The sequence below is a fragment of the Paramormyrops kingsleyae genome, chromosome 6, assembly GCF_048594095.1.
Source record: "Paramormyrops kingsleyae isolate MSU_618 chromosome 6, PKINGS_0.4, whole genome shotgun sequence".
Classification (NCBI taxonomy): domain Eukaryota; kingdom Metazoa; phylum Chordata; class Actinopteri; order Osteoglossiformes; family Mormyridae; genus Paramormyrops; species Paramormyrops kingsleyae.
In genome coordinates this window covers 26793644-26812691 of record NC_132802.1, presented here as the reverse complement: position 1 = coordinate 26812691, position 19048 = coordinate 26793644, and the positions used below count along the sequence as shown (strand labels likewise).

Genomic DNA, 19048 nt, shown 5'->3' with positions numbered 1-19048 from the left:
TGTCATGATGTATTGCTACATTGCTAACTATGGCAAGCATGAAATACACATACTTGTTAAATGGTACTGAGAACCCTTACCAAACAATGACTGTGATGTCGCAGCTGTTCAGAGGGAATTGCAAATGTTGAAAATATTACTGAGAGCCCTGAGTAGAATTCTGCTTCCTTCAAAATGATTAATGACCTAAAAGTCACAGTGATCACATGATGTCTCAAGTAGTGATGAAACCCAGTATAATTAATGGCAGGATTTTTTATTATTATTTTTTGTTTGTATTTGCTTTGTTCTTTGCCTGAGGTTGAGAGCATTAGTTTGAGAGCCCGAGACTGTGTGTGTGTTTGTGTGTGTGAGAGAGAGAGAGAGAAAAATGTAATTTAGTAGAGAGACTGAGAAGAAACAGAAAACCGGCGCCCATGAATACTTGTGGGACTTGTCTGCTGGCGGTCGATGCATAACCTGCACGATCAGCATGAAGCTGTTGACGAGCATGTTGGTACTGGATTATGATTGTCCAACAGTGGTTATTTTCATGGTCATTGAAGAAGGAAAGTCTCTGACAGAAGAGCATGTGACGGGGAGACACCTCTTGACTGAGGCACAAAAACTGGAACAACTCGTAGCAGGTTATAATGGTTATGGATGCTGAGCCATTTCGCTTAACCTCAAATTGCCTCTTTTATTGAAGTACCAATATTCTACTTCAAGCAACAAAAGACACAGACACAGACACACACACACACACATCAGGGTAGGTGGGAAGAGCCACACCTCCAATTGGCCATAGAAAATAGTGCAAGCACCTACAGGGCCTAAAGCAGTTAAGAAGTGGTAATAGAGATAGTAGATACAGAGATGACTCTCGCCACTGCAAGTAAAGATTGGGAATTGCTACCTAAGCTATTCAGGAAATTTACACTCTCTCAGGGTGCTGAAGAAAGTACATCTGGCCTGTAGATGGGTACCTGTGATCCCACTGGTAGAAGACCTGAGAGCTGCATGAGAAATGTCTGAGAGCAGTAAAGTGGTCTGTGTGTTTGAATATAATGAAAATCTTTTTCCTCTGTGCGACATACAAACAAAACAGGCAATAACAACAGGGATATTTTTTTGTTTTACAATTTTTTTCAATTGCTTAAACATAATTTTGAAAATTGGGCCCATATTTTCAAAACACTTCACACAATTTGCACAACACTACACCCAAGTAGCAGAACAAGTTGCAAAACGAAATACTATGGAATGTGAAATGAAACACAGTAAGAACTCTACATTGTTTTATAAAAACACTGTTTTATCATATTGTACACACATGAATATTATTAGCCAACTCATTTTGAATGACACTACTGCATTAATCCTAAACACATTTTGCATTTCTAGTTTCCTAACGAAAAAAGTACACAAAATATGTTCACCATACACCACATTAGATCAAATCTGCACATCTTTATTTACTGCAACCACTACAGACATGCAAAAGAGGGGGTGCAAATCTAAACATCTCTCCAACTTCCCTGCATCTGGCCACAGAGCTTAATTGACATCACAGGCTATGTTGTCATACGCAAGACATTGTGAGAAAAATCTTCTAGAATGTCAGATCCATCCTTGAATAGATACAACATCAATCTGATTACATGCATCTTCCATTGCTTGAATGAGAGGTGCATGAACATATGGCTGTAGATCATAAACCTTCCACCGCCATGCAGAGAAAAACTCTTCTGTTGGGTTTAGGAAGAGTGAGTACAGTGGGAGATAAAGACATATAAATTGTGGATGATCATGAAACCAATTTATGCATGGACCACCATGGACCAGAGGAGATCGGAGGAATGATACATTGGAGGAATGTACATTGTCCCAGGTGACAATGTATCGCATCTCATCAATTTGATTTGCAGCAATAACAATATTACTGAGTTGGTCTAAAAATGCCAGAAAGAGAGCTGTATTGTACGGACCTAAGGTGGCATGGTGGTGGAGGACTCCATTGCTGCACAGAGGGTGATGTTCCCCCCGTGTCGCCCTGGTCCATTTGTTCGATCGATTTGTTGGGTCCAATACACTCTGACATATTTTTTCAGGAGAGGTTAATGCTAAATGGAGTTGATGTCAAAATTAAAACGGTTCGAAACAACAGATTTTTGAGTTTTGTCTCATGAGCGAAGATGCTGAACAGTACTCGCTCAAAACAGTATCGGCATCCCTGTTAAAAAGGTTTCTGTGTCAACGGCTGTCAAACTGGGTCACGTGAGCGCCTTGCTGACATTTTCCAACAGTCGTTTAATGATATATGACTTGCCACAGTTGCTCGGTCCCGATATAATACAGGAGAATGGGTGCTGAAGTCTATTGTTGAACCCGTCATTAGTATCCATAAGGTAAGGTTGTCTAGTCAGGCTGAAGTTGCCGCTTAGTGTACACAACCTTCAAACACTTGCTGACTGTCTTATTTTTCAAAAGGAAGCCCCTTTTATCCCGCACAATCTGCTGTGTGGATGTCCTGATCTCTCTAGGGGGAATCACGTGGGAATCACGTGGGTTACTCATGCAACATGATTCCCTTCACTTTCCTGTTTGTTTTGCCCTTTGCCGTTCTGTACCCGTAAGTTTTGGGTCCCCCTGAGACAAATTCCACAATGTGATCATCTGGGTCCACCTCGCTTGTTAGTTGTCCCAAGAAAGTCACCCAAATGGGGAGCGTGCATGTGTCAAAACAGACCATACTATGGATAATTGTTAAACACATTTTTATTATTTTGTTACGTGTAAGTAAATAGAATAAAAACAGGTCCATAGCCTTTAGAATAGCATTTCAAAGACAATTAAACAGCATGTACATTTCAGACGTCTGTAGTTATTTCGCCATTCACGCCTGGCGGGGTCTGCTTGAGCCGATGCATATGCCAGTAAGCCAGAACTGCTGCATACACATCACTCGTGTGATGAGGGTTTATAACCTCGCGCATTAACCCATCCAGCGTGCTGCGTATATCGCTCACATATTTCAACTTGTTTAAAACTGCATCAATAGCCCTTTGAACAATTGCGGCGAAGGGTGGATTTGGGTTTAGCACCGTAATACTGTTCACCATTACATCCACCAACCGTGGCGTGCACAGTTTTTTTGCAACCCTTTCAAAATTATAAAGAAGACAATATAGCTCCGGACCGTTGTAACATGTGCCAGCGTAAGTTGGTACAGTATGCTGCACACGCCTTACAAACATCATCGATTATTGTGTCCATAAGCCATGCCACTGTCCCTATAATAAATTGAACCATATGTAGAAGCCTCAAGCTTTGGCCATTGGAGTCTTCGACAGCAGCATCCACGGAATCTCCCACCGCCGCTGCCTCCTCCATTAATCCACCGCTGACAAGCTTATCGACATTTGAGACCAATTCTTCGGTTGGGCATCCATCGTCTGAACCTGTGTGTATATATAAACATATGCTGTCTTTCCACATTTTTAAACAGTAAAGCCATTGCCATGTCTGAAAACTTAACAAAATGCCATCCGTTTTCTTCACCATCTTTACACGGCATTCTTAATTCACCCGATAACAAAAAAAAAAACCTCGTCAAAAAATAATCTTAATGTTTTCACAGTATTGACAATTACAGCAATTATACAGTGGTACCTCAGTTCTCGAACTCATTAGAACTCGAATTTCTTAAGTCGAACCAAACAGCTAGGGGGAAAAAAAACAACCTAGAACTCGATCTGAATCTCAGAAGTCAAACCGTGAACTCCGACCTAAGATAACTTGTATGCGCGGGGAAATGAGTCACGCTGCACGTCTCTCAGCGGAAACAAAGGGTAAAGCTTCAGTCTCAGCCTTGCATTCGCTGTGATAGCATCATGCATGATTACACTAGTTGAATACATATATTTAGACAATAAAAACACATTTAGACAATGACAATAACTATTATTATATAACAAAATACATTAGAAAAAATCTCATTAATTATGTTAATATTAATAATAAACCATTAATACATTTAATTATAATAATATTATCCTGCCAGCAGGGAAGTAACGGAGACAAAGGCGCAGACGTCAGGCTATCGGGTAATACGGGGTTTAATTGCAGGTAAGGCAGGCAAAACCCAGACGGAAAATACAATGACCGGACTGGGGAAACAAACTGAAACGCAGACTAAATACAGAGGACTAATGGCAACAACCAGAAACAGCTGATCACACGGGGATTCCACACGGGGTTAACGAGGGGGCGTGGCACACGGAAGGAGCGGACGATCAGGGCGTGACATTGTTTTTTTTTAACTTTACATATTGTTTAGATACATTTATTTTCTTACTTTAAAAAATTACTGTTTTGATAAATGTGCTTAGATGTAGTACAGAACTGTATATGCTTTTCTCGTTTTGTCTGGTTCATTTTGTGTTTAAATGCAAAAAAAAAAAAAACATATTTCGGTGTAATTTTTTGGAGTCGGTAACCAATTAATTGGTTTTCCATTATTTCTTATGGGGAAAATTCGATTAGAATTCGAACTTTTTAGGATTCTATCCGGAGTTCTGGACGGATTAATTTTGAGTTCTGAGGTACCACTGTACATTTAAATGAAAATCTAGCATACCTCCAGTTTAGCGTTTCCGTCGTCGGGGTGCTTCAAGATTTCAGATGTCTGCTGTATTTTACGCATTGTCTCTCGCGCCCCTTAATAAGACCCAGCTTGTTGGGGGTATGATTGTGACAGCTATTTTACCAATCATTATTTTTTGGTTTTGATGCTTGGTTTCGGTAAACATCGGCGACGGTTTATGACATTACAGCAAATGGACAATTGCTTGGGAACTGGGGGGCTTGCTCCACCACCAAAATCATTTCCAGCGCGTAGTTCGAAGAGAGCGAACGCATGAGACTATTGCTCCGTTGCGGAATAATAGCAGCATTGACCCTGCTGTTTGTGCGACATCGACGGAACCCAGAGTCGGTGTCGATGGATCTTCACGTTTGGTGAAATACTTTTTCTATTTTACATTGAACTAAAACTGTTAAACTGATTACGGCTTTTTCTCGTTTTTAAAAACTTGGGCTAAAATATTTGTGCTTGTTTCGCATTTGCTCTTTTGACAGTGTTTCGCTCGGGCTTGCCTCTACTTGTTTAAAAGTTAATAGTTTGGGACTTGTGCCGTTTTGTGCTTAAAATACGGAGTATTCTTTAAACATTTCGGTTAAATATAATGAGCTTACGTCCTTTTTCTTTTAAAATAAGGTGCCGGGCGCAGGTGTCTACACCATGCATGCGCTAGCTTACATTCAGCCTACTATACGCTTTATTATTCCTTTAAACGTAATTAATAAATGTAACCATTGTTTTAATACAAGCTTTAAATTACTAATTAAAATTTTAGCTAGGTTGTGGGGGAACGGGGGCAGCTGGCCCTGTCAATCATCGTTGGGGTGGGGGGCATGCAGCTGGACCTGTCAATCATTGGTGATGGCGTCATGGGGGGGGGGGTGTTAAGCCCCGCCCTAAAGTGCCACTTAACCTTTTTTCTCCTTTATGACCAGAATGTCACCTGATATCCATGTGATGGTTTCAGAATGATACAGTTGCTAACGCATGGTTTAATGCGTTGACTCTTTTTTTCCAATTCACTTCCATCTGTGCTTATAGGAATTGCTTGAGTGAAGTGAAATATTTATAAATGGAGTAACACCTTTATAAAACTAATGCCATAGTTCTGTGTTGAAAGTGTACTAAAAGTCAGATGCTATGAGTGAATAGTTGTAAAGGAATCTAAAGGAATAGTCTTGAAAGAATCAGTATATTACTGACATAGTAGTGAAGGTTTTTGATGTCTTATTTGTTTTTCTATCTTATCGTCCTGCAGATGTGGTTGTCTTCTATCACCCAAGCAAAAGTGGATTCCAATTAGGACAAGAGAATTCCAGCCCAATGCAAGCTTCTACATGGACTGCGAGTGGATTGAATAATCCACCCCTAGGGCCAGGCCTAAATGCGATACCCAATATTCACTGGCATGCATTTAATAGAGGGGGGGCTAATGGAATTCATTACTCCCACGTTGATCAACATCAGTCAGGATTACATACTCCACTATCACAGTTGATCAGACATGTTGAAAATCAAAGTCACTGGAATCAGCAGCTGCCACAAGCGCCGACAGCACATAACACAGTCACACAAGCAAATTTCAGAGCGACTGCTTCGTCATTGGCGTCAAGAAATCAATATGTGTTTCGCAGAAGTGGTCCCTGCACTACCTTGTCAAGCAACGGAGTGCAGTGTCGTCCATCATCAAGCTGGTATTCTACTCAGAGTTCAAGTGTGGTGCAAATGGTAGTAAGTGCTCAACAACTAACAAATTGTGGCCAGGAGGCAAGCCCAGTTCATGGGGCAGTGACATGGGGACATAGACAAGGTAAATCTGCAGTTGGTTCATCAGTGGTGCAAAATGCCAGTGCAAACTATCAACGTACCGGTCTTGAAGGCTTTTGTGCAACTTCAAGAATGAAGGCACAGGGATCACACTCAAACGGTTCTACAAAAGCTGCTAACATAGTCTCAGCTTTCCAAAGTGGGAATGACTTTATGTTCAGAAAAATCTGTGGACAAGATAGTTTGAAATCAAGCACAGCGCTGGTGGGTGCTAGAGAAACCAACCAGACAATCTCTAGCACCCCAGACCTACCTCTCTTGACCTTGAATCCAAACTCATCTTTTGCAAATGGCAGCAGTAATTCAAACACTACTTGTAATTCCAGCGGTCTCCATGTACAGCCTTCATCTGGTCCATATGACAATCGACAGCCTCACCAGAACTTCCCCAATAATTCCAGTGATGCCATCATCCCTCACAGCTCCACATTTAACCAGCAGCAAAGAAATACTGTCCCTGTCGTGCTTCAGCCCCCACCACCTGCACCACAACAAGTGAAAAGTATTAGCAATAATTCCCAAGGACCAGGAGTTGCATATGGGAATTTATCTCACTCAAACACTACTTGTAATTCCAGCAGTCTCCATGTACAGCCTTCATCTGGTCCATATGACAATCGACAGCCTCATCAGAACTTACTAAGTAATTACAGTGATGCCATCATCCCTCACAGCTCCAAATTTATCCAGCAGCATAGAAATACTGTCCCTGCCATGCTCCTGCCCCCACCACCTGCACCACAACAAGAGAAAAGTATTAGCAACAGTTCCCAAGGATCAGGGAATTTATCTCATGTTTACCAAAACCAGGATTTGCTACATCAGAAGATATGCCAAAATAGAGCTGCAGAGTTCTCTGCTTTAGGCCAAGAGAATGACCAAGCCAGTCACAGAATATCAAGAATGGAGCCCATTCATAGTTTTTGCACCACCACAAATTCCTCCTCAGTGTTTGCTGCTAATCCACGTACTTTAAAATGTAGCTACAGTTGCCCTTCAAACCATATAGTGAAGTCATGTGGCCAGCAACACAGTGGAAATACTGACCCTTCAGCAAATCAACAGAGAAAGGAGTACTATGCCTCAGTGGTGCAGGACAGACAAAGAAATCCTGAAAACAGTCCATCTCCAAGTAACACTTTGGTTGTGGAGCAAAATCAGATGCCTATGGGCAACACTACTGAAGTTGGCTCTGACAAGCCTTCAGGAAGGTGCAATTACCAGAATGATTCTGAGAACAGATCCAAGTGTCTGGATACTGAGGCTTTGTCTCCAGCATGTGTTTGGCAACTTGAGTACATCAAGAACCAAAAAAAAATGTCTACGTCATTGACGGGGATGAAAGCAATTGCAGTTGTTCCTCCAATATCACAGCAGTCAAGCACTGACCAAGCAAGCAGCATTACAAATGAAGATAAAGAGTGCAAGGTTCAGACTTCTTTTCCCGATAAAAGTGCTGAAGGGAATCCCGAAAGTGAACCAAATAATTCTGGTTTATCTCATAATGTAAAAGAGAGCATACCCACCATTTTCTCATCAGACAAATCTTTATGTAACATAACACCTGAAAGCTCCACAGCTGTAGGTTTGGTTAAAGCAGGGCTATCGATCCAGGAATCTGCTGTGTCAGCAGAAAGCCCTGCTGTCAGTGTTGGGAGCGGTTCTCCTCGGCTGAGTGGCAACAAAGACCAGCAATTACTTATGAAGGAGGATACATTTGATTTATCGACAGTACCACTCATTTCTTGGACTGCTGACAAACTCAGGGAGTTAATTGCCACACTGGAAGATGTTTCAACACCATCTGACCCCAAGGTGGAGGAGAGTTCAACACCTCATATTGTTAGAACGTTTTGGAGTGGCTGGGAGCAATATCTCTACTATGCATTAAATTCAAATGTTGTGGAGACTATTGTTGATACTTGGAGGACATGCACCGAAGATGAAAACCCAGTCATATTTTCAGAAATGAATGCTCCAAGCAATGTGAAATTAGCAGAAAACTGTCTCATTTTGGGATCAGATGACATTTCTAATGATCTAGAATGTACACCATTGCCGTTCAATCTCTGTGAATGGACTGACAATGTAGACAAACGGCATATAAACCCAGTGAGACCTGTAATGCACATAAATGAGAGGGAGAATCAGAGAACGAAGGCTGATGAGATAGAGAAGTGCAAAGTGGAAGAACCTGTCACTGACACAATGGATGTTGAATTACTGCAGAAACAGTTCCAGACTGAAGCGCTAGGCCCTCTGGAGGAGGTGTCTGATCCCCTGTCCTTGTTAGAGATTAAGGTTTTATCACCTACAGAGGCAAGAAACCTGCACCTTTTCGACAGCCAGCAAAGACAGGATGACACAGTAGAAGATCCTCAAACTAAGCATGCAGAAGAAAGCATCTTGGAACTTAAAACCAAGATGTCCGCTGCCATTGACAGTGACTTAAATGTTGATCTTGAAGTTCTTACAGCAGCTGCCGTAGCATCCAAGCAGCTATGGAGCGAACAGCTTTCTGCACAAAAGCTGTGCGGAAGCGAGAGTAACAAAACCAGTACTAAAGATGCGGCTTTTGGGAACATAGAGACAATTCTTAAGGAAAGTACTGTTAAGGGTATGCAGTTGGGGGGGCTTCAGGAAAACTTGAGAGGGACTGTGTCACGCTGTTTAAGTTTTCACAACAGAAAGAAGGAAAAACTGATGCAGAAATCCAAATCCAAACTGCCATTTCAGAAACAGTTACTTGAAAATGTTAAGACGGTTCAAAAGGAGTTACCCAGTTCCCTCCCTATTTCTGGCATTAAAAAGTATGTGGATTGCAGTCGCAGTAATCAACAAAAAACAGTAAATGGCACCAAGAAACACAATGAAGACTCTTTGAAGGTCCCAAAACTGTCTCTTAGCAGATACTGTCAAAGCCAGCAAGCAAGTGAAATCAAGGCTGAGATTCTGAGAAGTGAAAGGTCTCAGATACTGTCAGTGGTGGTAGAAGAAGGCATTGCCAGTCTAGCTTTATATGGTTCTTCTGCTCAAAGACAAAAACACATAGCTGTTTCCAGCAGACAGCCTGATCTTAAGCCTAGTACAAGCACCATGACTGGGCCTCCTACAAAAAATACTCTAGAATTTCACTTCCAGAAGAGAAATCTTTTGGAAGAGGGCCACCTTGAAAAAGGTAGCAGAGCAAAGCAAAAAGTATATTCTTCCTGGGAGAAAAGTTTTGTTCATCGAGGGGATGATTTTAAATCAAAGGTGATGCCAACCAAAAATAGCACAGGAAAGGATTCACATAAACTTGGTAATGGAGATGCCGAAAAACCAAAGGCGTCGTCAAAAATTGCAAAGATTGTGGAGGAAGCCAAGAGTTTCAACAGTAGGGTATCTTCCCCAAAACAGGGTTGTCTAGTCAAAATCTATTGTGATAAATATGGGAAGTACACAAGCATGACTCAAACAGTCAGTTCTGCTTCCAAAGTTGTTCAAAGGACAGACCCAGGGCAATTAAAGAATGGAATGGTCCACAACAAACCCCAGCTGTCAAAAAAAGATGAACAGCTGCTGTATATCAATGGGAAGAAAAGGAAATCTTCCAAAAAGGGGGGACCAATTCAGGCATCGAAAAAGATGTGCAGATCAATCTCCAGCATTCCTGTGGGGAAAAGCAAATGTGAGATCATCGTACCTGGCTCAAATGCCAATATCAGTGATGGAAAAGGTACTGGATTTCAAGCAGTTGTCAACGTCTCAAGAGACAACGGTGTTGAAGAACCCCTTGAAAGAACTTACAGGTAAGCATAGTGGAATGGAAGATGAATTGTGTCTTGGTTGGTATTGCTTTTTGGAGGGTGCTGCTCTGCTTTGGCTGACGAGATATGAAATTCAGAATTTCTCCAGACTTTGCCTGTCGCCAAGGAAGTGACCACACTGAAGCACTAAAGATGACAGTCTTGAAAATGAAAAGTAAGTCTGTTATGAGTGAATTCGCCAGATTTGGTGTGGATATTCTATTTTTTGCATGTGTATGGAGATGCTGAGTTTTATAATCAATGTACTACAGATCTATAATGCTGTCTTACAGGTCACCCGTGTTATGATCCAAATAAAGACCCAGTCTTCCCTGATGCACCCTCACACAGAGCTGGCAAGTCACGAATAACCTATGAAGAGTACAAGAAACGATATTTAGGAAAGGCTGTGAAATGACAGATCTCAGAATGCACTGCATAGCTTGACACCATCCTGCTTTACCACGTTTCCAATGGAAACTCACTTTCTCATTTCTCCCTTTAGATGCAGGGATACCTTACAGAATTGTATCACATTCACAAACAGGAATTGTTGCATTTTTTTTTTTACTTTGAAATATTATTCTGTACCTAAATTAAATGACAATAAGCACAGTAAATATGGATAAATGAGACCTGTGTAATGAGGACAGCATTGAGACACATGTTTACCATTTAGTATTACTTCCAATTGATTTGGGCAAAAGCCTGTTATGAAGAAACAAGTCGGATAGGGCTTTTACTTTGGGGTTAATGAAGTATTAGGATACATTGATTAAATAGGTGGGTTAGGGGATGTGTTGTCTTTGGGAGTGAAAAGTGTAAGATCACACACTCACACCCCCAGCCAAGACCATCCAGAAAAGAAAGAAGACGAGGGACGACATTTTCTTTATAAATATATCTCACTGATTTTCTTTTTATGTTTTTTATTTCCGAATACAGTGATATCTCGGAACTCAAAGTTAATCCGTTCAGAACTCCGGATCGAATCCTAAAAAGTTTGAATTCTGATCGAATTTTCCCCATAAGAAATAATGGAAAACCAATTAATTGGTTCCCGGCCCCAAAAAAATTACACCGAAATGTTTTTTTTTTTTTTTTTAGGATTTAAACACAAAATGAACAGGATAAAACAAGAAAGCATATACTGTACTAAACACATCTAAGCACATTTATCAAAACAGTAATTTGTAAAGTAAGAAGATAAATGTATCCAAACAATATGTAAAGTTAAAAAAAAAAACTGCCTCGATCATCCGCTCCTTCCGTGTGCCACGCCCCCTCGTTAACCTTGTGTGGAATCCCCGTGTGATCAGCTGTTTCTGGTTGTTGTCATTAGTCCTCTGTATTTAGTTCGCATTTCAGTTTGTTTCCCCAGTCCGGTCATTGTATTGTCTGTCTGCGTTTTGCCTGCCTTACCTGTAGTTAAACCCCGTATTCCCCGATACCCTGACGTCTGCGCCTTTGTCTCCATTCCGTCCCCGCTGGGCACAACATTATTATTATAATTAAATGTATTAATGGTTTATTATTAAGATTAAAATAATTAATAAGAAATCTTTATTTTTAAATGTATTTTATTATATAATAATTACGATGCTATCACAGTGAATGTGAGGCTGAGACTGAAGCGTAACCCTTTGTTTCCGGTGAGAGACATGACTCATTTCCCCACACATACAAGTTATCTTAGGTCGGCGTTCACGGTTTGACTTCTGAGATTCAGATCGAGTTCTAGGTAAATTTTTTTCGAACTGGTTGGTTCAACTTTTAAGAAATTTGAGTTCTAATGAGTTCGAGAACTGAGGTACCACTGTATAGGCATATATACACTGCTCAAAAAAAAAATTAAGGAACACTTCTTAATCAGAGAATAGCGTCAAGTCAATTAAACCTCTGGGATATTGATCTGGTCAGTGAAGTAGCAGAGGGGGTTGTTAATCAGTTTCAGCTGCTTTGGTCTTAATGAAATTAACAACACTAGATGGGCAACAATGAGACGACCCCCCAAACAGGACATCTTTTCTGACTGTTTTTTCACTAGTTTTGCGTTTGGCTATGGTCATTGTCACTACTGATAGCATGAGGCGATACCTGCATCCTACAGAGGGTGGGGGTACGATTTAGAGTTGCTGCAATGAAATTTTGGCAAAATGGACTAGCCTGCTGCATCATTTATTCACTTTGATTTTCAGGGGTGTCTTTGAATTCAGCCTCCCTAGGTTGATAATTTTCATGTCCATCAGATAATGTGGCATCCTTTCATTCCTAACACAGTATCCAGTCCATGTCAGTATAGATATCCAGCATGATTTTTTTTTTCCATTTGAGATCTGATGTTTTCAGTGTGCAGTGTGAGTAGTGTATATGTTTGTGTGTAGCATAGAGAACTTATGAAACATTTAAAAGAATGTAACCATATGTCTTAGTAGGTGCCATGTATATTATTGACCCTGTGTGAGTGCCTGCTTGTTTAACACCATTTGGTGACGTCTCCCCCTCTGCATTGCCGAGTCTCTTGCTTATGAAGCTTTTGGTGATCTCATAAATAAGCCAGATGGCCTCTTTCCCTTCGTCTCATCCACCTATTACAACACATGAATGAATTCATAGGAATTGGCCCAAATACTGACATCAACCAATTGTAATAGTTCCACGTTAACCATAAAATTGTACCTTCCAAATGTTTGAGACCACTACTCGAGGAAATTAACAGCAACTTAAAACAAACCTAGGATTAGGTTTGATTGTCTGATATGTTCAGTTCAGTTTAGTTTATTTGTCATATGCAAGTTAGCACAGGGTCAACATACATATGTAATATAACCTCTGTCAATATGTAATTCAACCACTCATGCTATGTACTGATGGTGGGTAACCAACATTCAAAGTGCATTTTAAATTAAGAATTAATAAGTGCATATGGTGTGTATACCTCCAGATTGTGATGTCAGGTTTGGTATCAAAATAATGGGAAAATGCTCCTTAAATCAAATCTGATAATGAATTGTCATGGAATTGTATGTATCCAAAGTTAAATGTCTTTAATCACAGTCACCTCCAAAGTGGCATCAGTACATGGTCATAAATCCACAATCCCCCTTCACACTCCCCTTGACCAGTACTCTGGCCTTATGGCACTGGTCATCGGTCCAAGTGTCGAATTCCGAAACATCGATACTCATGGACCTCGGACCACAAAATCCAGTGCCTCAGATCCAAACCCAGAGATTGGGGAGAAGAAAAAAAGCCACAAGACTGAGAGCCTACAGAGGAGGCTCCACACAAAGACCTGTCCATACCCTGCTCCCGCTCATCACTGCTGCATCCAACTTCCAGAGACTCCATCAGCAACTAAGTAAACCAGCTGTTGTTCACGTTTCACCTGTGTTATAATTTGGGTTATGCTTTCAAAATCTGGTGCTTGCTGCACAATGCAGTATTTCCCTGTAAGGCTGCTCCTGTAATTTAGTCATTACATTCCCATATTGCATTCTGTCAGCCTTGTGTTATGTTTGATGTTTAGCGTAATGTCAGTCACGTTATTAGTTGTAGTAATAAATATGTTTTTTTCATATAAATCTGTCTGAGTGATTCCCTAATAAGTCCCTTCACTTGTGTGAACCACTTTATACTTATGAGGCCCCACACTCGTCTTAAAGTATCGGCCATGAGAAGGGCCTCATCGCAGAATCGCTACATAGCCTAGGGAATGAACAAACATTCTGACCCAGGTTACGTAGTGATAGTGTAATCGGTGGATTCAACTCATATCCAAAATTAAAATACAGTGGTACCTCGGTTCTCGAACTTAATCCGTTCCGGACTTCGGATCGAATCCTAAAAAGTTCGAGTTCCGATCAAATTTTTCCCATAAGAAATAATGGAAAACCAATTAATTGGTTCCCAGCCCCCCAAAATTACACCTAAATATGTTTTTTTTTCTTTTTTTTAGCATTTAAACACAAAATGAACAGGATAAAACAAGAAGAGCATTTTTTTTCTTAATGGCTTCCAAAACGATAAAGATCTTATCCCAACATTACCCCTGTCCTGCCCCGATAGTCCGCTCCTTCCGTGTGCCACGCCCCCTCATTAACCTCGTGTGGGATCCCCATGTGATCAGCTGTTTCTGGTTGTTGTCATTAGTCCTCTGTATTAAGTCCGCGTTTCAGTTTGTTTCCCCTGTCCGGTCATTGGGTGCGTTCGACTTGCTTACAGCGCTGGCTTAAAGCAACACATTCTGATCCTGATGCAATGCATTACGGCTAGATGCATTGCGACCTCTCACCCGGCTGCACAAACTGGAACCGCCTCCGTGATGACACACCTTTGCCCTTATTGGCTGAAGAGTTTAGTTACACGCATGACGTTTCTATCCCAGGCAGTTCCGATGCGTAATCTGCTATTTCTCCCAAATATCACATAAAGCAGTGAGAACTGGTTTTCAGTTAATTTACCTGGTAAAATAAAGTTTAAATAAATGACATAAATGCTCTAATAGTACACGTAAGTTAGTGGTTTATTTATTGTTAGTTACTGTAATGTTGCGCTGCTTTATTTGGTTAATCGTCCAGTCTGTGAAGAAGGCATTCAAGTAAGAATTGCATTGTAGTATGACTCATTTCCTGGCGCGTGCAATTTATATTAGGTCAGCGTTCACGGTTCGACTTCTGATATTCAGATCGAGTTCTAGGTCAAACTGGTTTGTTCGACTTTCAAGAAATTCAAGTTCTAGTGAGTTCGAGAACCACTATATTTCATATATTTTATAATACCACTGTATTTCATTGATTACTGAGTTGGTAAATCCGTAATATAGTTTGGTGGAGACAAATCATTTGACTCTAATTTTCCCAACAGAAGTATCACTGTTTTCTGTTAGAAAAATGCTGCAGACCAATTCAGAGAAAAAAGGAGACAAACAGGTCAGGAAGATGATAGAACACTTTATGGAATAATTTAAACACACAGAGGGTTTAAAATAAAAGAATAATGAGCCTTCATGAGGGGAGTCTATTTACAGGCTTGCCGGGACTCTTCAAGCTACCACCTCAAAGGCTTCATCCCCGAGCTTTGCTCCGCCTCCAGGTACCCATCATACAGCTCCCGAAGGTGAAGGAGCAGCTCCTCCACATTGTCACCCGTAAGTGCCGAAACAGGGATGATCCTCTGCTTCTCGTGTCTCCTGAGTTCAGCTAGGCTATCCCGGGCCTCAGGAAGGTCTATCTTATTGGCCACGATGGCCTGGGGGCGTCGGGACAGCCCAGGCTCGTACTGGTCCAGCTCGAAGCGCAGGTCGCGCAGCTGGGCCCCCGGATCAGCCGCAGACAGGTCCAGGACGAAGAGCAGGAACCGGCATCGCTCAATGTGCCGCAAGAAGGACACGCCCAGGCCGCGGTTCAGGTGAGCGCCCCGGATGATCCCTGGGATGTCAGCCACTGACCGTGACCGTGAACGACCGTGTTAACAGACCTCGCGGCTAACCAAATAACGGTTAAGGAAAGTATGCGCTAAGACTTACGCACCTGCTACCTGCTCATAGTCCTGGTACTGCACGATGCCTACGTGTGGCTTGAGTGTGGTGAAGGGGTAGGCAGCCACAGCCGGCCTGGCGTTAGAGATGGCTCTCAGCAGGGACGATTTCCCAGCATTGGGGAAGCCCACCTGGGGAGCGGTGCATAGTTACGCACGGCCGCACCTCACCATCCGGCCCTTCCCAGCATGCCGTGCACTCACCAGTCCCGCATGTGCCATGGTGAGCAGCTCCAGCTGCAGCACCCGCTCCTGGCCCTTCTCTCCCGGCGTGGTGGTAACCGGCGCCCGGTTCTCGTTCGACAAGAAGAAGCGGTTCCCCTTGCCCCCGGCTCCGCCGTACACGGCGACGTACTCCTGGCCTTCGCGGGAAAGGTCTGCCATGGTATTCCCGTTCTCCTTTATCACGGTACCGACAGGCACCTGCACCACATGAGACAGACGGGGCAGGCAGGCTGTCATCACCACTGAGGCCAACATGTCCACATCAGGACAGTGACATAGGGGACGGACACTCACATGGATGTAGGTCGTGTTCGCGTTGCGGCCAAAGCAGTTCTTGCTTCCCCCTGCCTGTCCGTCATGCCCTCGGTAAACCGGGGCAATTGCTGACAGCGACTTCACCTGCTGATTAACTTAACCATGCAAAAGGTAGGAAAACTCGCTGTAAATGTAAGGCTCTGGGGCTTGAGGAAATAAGCACAACCATCACCTTTCACAAAATTCTAACTCATCTCGTCCTTACTTTCTCCAAGTCTGTGCCATATCTTATCCAGGTATATGACATCACTCAAAAGCTATAGTGTAGGGTTCCCTAGTTGTGGTCCTGGAGGGCCAGAACCCAACACATTTGCAGATTTTCTTGTTTAAACACACACACTAAACCTGACAATTAGCTGATGAAGGTGTGTTTGAGAGGGAAAATATGCAAACTGTGAATTCTGGTCCTCCAGGAGTGCAATAATTGAACCCTACTATAGTGACACCATCCAACCATACTGTTTATCCAATAGATCAGGGGTGTCAAACTCCAGTCCTGGGGGACCGGAGCCCTGTGTAGCTCAGTTCTTTCCCTGTTCCACCAGAAATGATTCAGCTCAAGAGCCGTGTGGCAATTAGCACAAGGAGTTGCATCAGGTGTGTTAAATGAGGGGAAAACGAAAAATGTGCTGGACTTCAGCCCTTCAGAACTGGAGTTTGACACATCTGCAATAGATCAAGGGTAGGCAGCAGGTTTCCATCCTACCTGGTCTCTACTGAACCGCACTTGAAATCAGGCAAATAGTAACTCATCAGGTAGGATGGAAAACCTACTGGATACATTGACTCCTGGATCAGAGTTGCCTACTCCTGCAATATATGGTTGTAGGGAGGGCCTTGAACCTATACTAGACAGGAATGGGCAAAAAAGACAAAGGGATGCCCAAAACAGCATGTCAGTTGTTGGAGCCGCCCTCTCCTCCAGGTCCGTTGATGAGAAGAGATTCACCGCAGAGACGAGGAGTAGTTGCAAGTCACCAGTTTATTCTCTTGACTGATTATAATCAGGGAGCGACTATCTGACATACATTCAGCATGTACAGCAAGAAGCTCAAACAATAGTTATCGGTTCTGTCTTCTTATAGCCCTTCTGGGGTGTCCCCCCCCGCCTTCTTCTGGTATTTTCCCAGCTACGTGACATCAACATGTTTTACATTTGCTCCAGTTAGTCAGTTAGTACATGTCCCCCCTCCCAGCATCTTATTGTGTCAGCATTTTGTACCCCCCTTTTGTGAAGCAAAAGTTAAAACAAGCATGTTCCTGTTTTCCAACTGTCTGGGACGAGGTTACCCTGCCCTGCTCACATACTGTCAGTTCCTGATTTATTCCAACTGTCTGGGACGAGGTCACCCTGTCCTGCCGGCCCACTGTCCGTTCCTGTTTTCTGTTAGCTGCATTATTTTAGAAGCTGCATTATTTTAGAATTAAAACCTCACAGTCTATCACAGGACACTCATGTGTACACACTCACAGTTACACATCATGAGCAATTTAAAAATGATAATATACCAAACTGCAGAAGGAAACTGGAGAAGACACAGGAAACCCAAACAAATCCAGAGAAAATGCCACATGCAGAGAGAATAAGAATAAGAGAAGTCAATCAATACCTTTAATGACCACATTTCCTCCGTCGCCCCCGTTTCCCCCATCTGGGCCTCCCCACTCTTTCCTGGGTTCACTGAGGAAGGAGCAGGACCCTTTGCCACCGGAGCCAGCCACCAACCTTACTCTGCGCTGATCAACAAAGTAGCTAGTCTAGTGTAACAATCAGTGGGAGAAAAAAGTATATTTCTGTTATTCTGCATGTTTTTGGAGTGCTGGAGCAGCCCACATGAACTGGGGAACATACAACATACAAACTCACACACGCAGCCTGGAGCAGGACTCAAAGCGCCAGTCCCGAAGGCATGAAGCCACATTCAATATGCAGTCACCGGTGAGAACTTATTCACTTACCAATTTCTTCTCTGAAAGTTCTTTTTTTCTACTGGATCCCCGACTCGTGGTGCAAAGTGAGCAGCTAGCAGCGAAGCATCCAACTACACTAAGTCTTTCTCTGCAACACCCAGACAAAATCATACCACCTCTCCGTCCTGTCGTATGGGGCATATTCCTGACGTTTTCTTTTAAATCCCATCTTCGTCCAAAACATCGTGCTATTAACTTTGAAAACTAGATTTTAAAACGACGGCGGAAAGAAAATAAAACTGATGTTAACAAATGGTAATGTTATCTGTCATCACTGGTCAGCGATCTAAATTACATCTACCCAGTAAGAGCACGATGTCTAGATCACTTTCTCTAACCAGTAACTTGCTTAGGGCTTCACAGAGGCTTTCCATGAACTTAAGCTGCCGCCATAAATGAAATGACAACTAACTATCTAGCAGCTCTTGTCTGTTACGCTATTTGACAAGCTGACAGCAAAACACGTTACCATTATTATCTTTTATCAATTCTGAAGTACAATGGGCCGACAGACATATCGAAAGCAAAAACAACCACTGTATACTGCATGCTATCGCTCACTAAAATATCTGCTCAACCCATTTTTACGTACAGAAGTCTCTGAGCTAGACATTTTTTTTAAAACATTTGGCGATTTATCTACATGTGTCCATACTCCTTACCCGAGGTAGCAACATATTTAGGAAACAAGTACGACAAGCTCCGAGGACCAATATTCATATACCGCATCACATTCACAACGCGTTTTAAAACGTAAATTTCC

At 42.3% G+C, this 19048-nt stretch overlaps 1 protein-coding gene and 1 long non-coding RNA gene across 4 annotated transcripts; one reads left to right on the top strand and one right to left on the bottom strand.

Annotated features, from left to right (window-relative positions):
• Positions 1 to 2739: 2739 nt before the first annotated feature.
• Positions 2740 to 18989, bottom strand: mtg2 (mitochondrial ribosome-associated GTPase 2). Of its 3 annotated transcripts, none has more exons than XM_072712945.1 (7): positions 18948 to 18989; positions 18274 to 18489; positions 17925 to 18072; positions 16294 to 16409; positions 15979 to 16197; positions 15768 to 15906; positions 2740 to 3440 (listed from the first exon to the last, which is right to left on the bottom strand). In XM_072712945.1, exons 1-7 carry the CDS (start codon positions 18960 to 18962, stop codon positions 3151 to 3153), a joined length of 1143 nt encoding a protein of 380 aa, XP_072569046.1. In that variant the 5' UTR covers positions 18963 to 18989; the 3' UTR covers positions 2740 to 3150. The 3 variants fall into 3 exon arrangements, with proteins under 3 accessions (XP_072569046.1, XP_023700264.2, XP_072569045.1); XM_023844496.2 differs by lacking the exon at positions 2740 to 3440 and adding an exon at positions 15169 to 15680; XM_072712944.1 differs by lacking the exon at positions 2740 to 3440 and adding an exon at positions 15169 to 15680 and having other exon boundaries at positions 18274 to 18983.
• Positions 10094 to 11061, top strand: LOC111860630 (uncharacterized). The gene is made up of 3 exons (XR_011991932.1): positions 10094 to 10239; positions 10335 to 10411; positions 10530 to 11061. It is a non-coding gene; the product is annotated as an uncharacterized lncRNA (long non-coding RNA).
• Positions 18990 to 19048: the final 59 nt, after the last annotated feature.

Bases quoted from the DNA above. Each gene is read 5' to 3' on its own strand.
- mtg2 (XM_023844496.2), bottom strand. The intron at 16,198-16,293 runs GTGAGTGTCCGT...CATGTGGTGCAG, and splicing joins CGAACACGACCTACATCCAT to GTGCCTGTCGGTACCGTGAT. The intron at 15,907-15,978 runs GTGAGTGCACGG...ACCGCTCCCCAG, and splicing joins CCATGGCACATGCGGGACTG to GTGGGCTTCCCCAATGCTGG.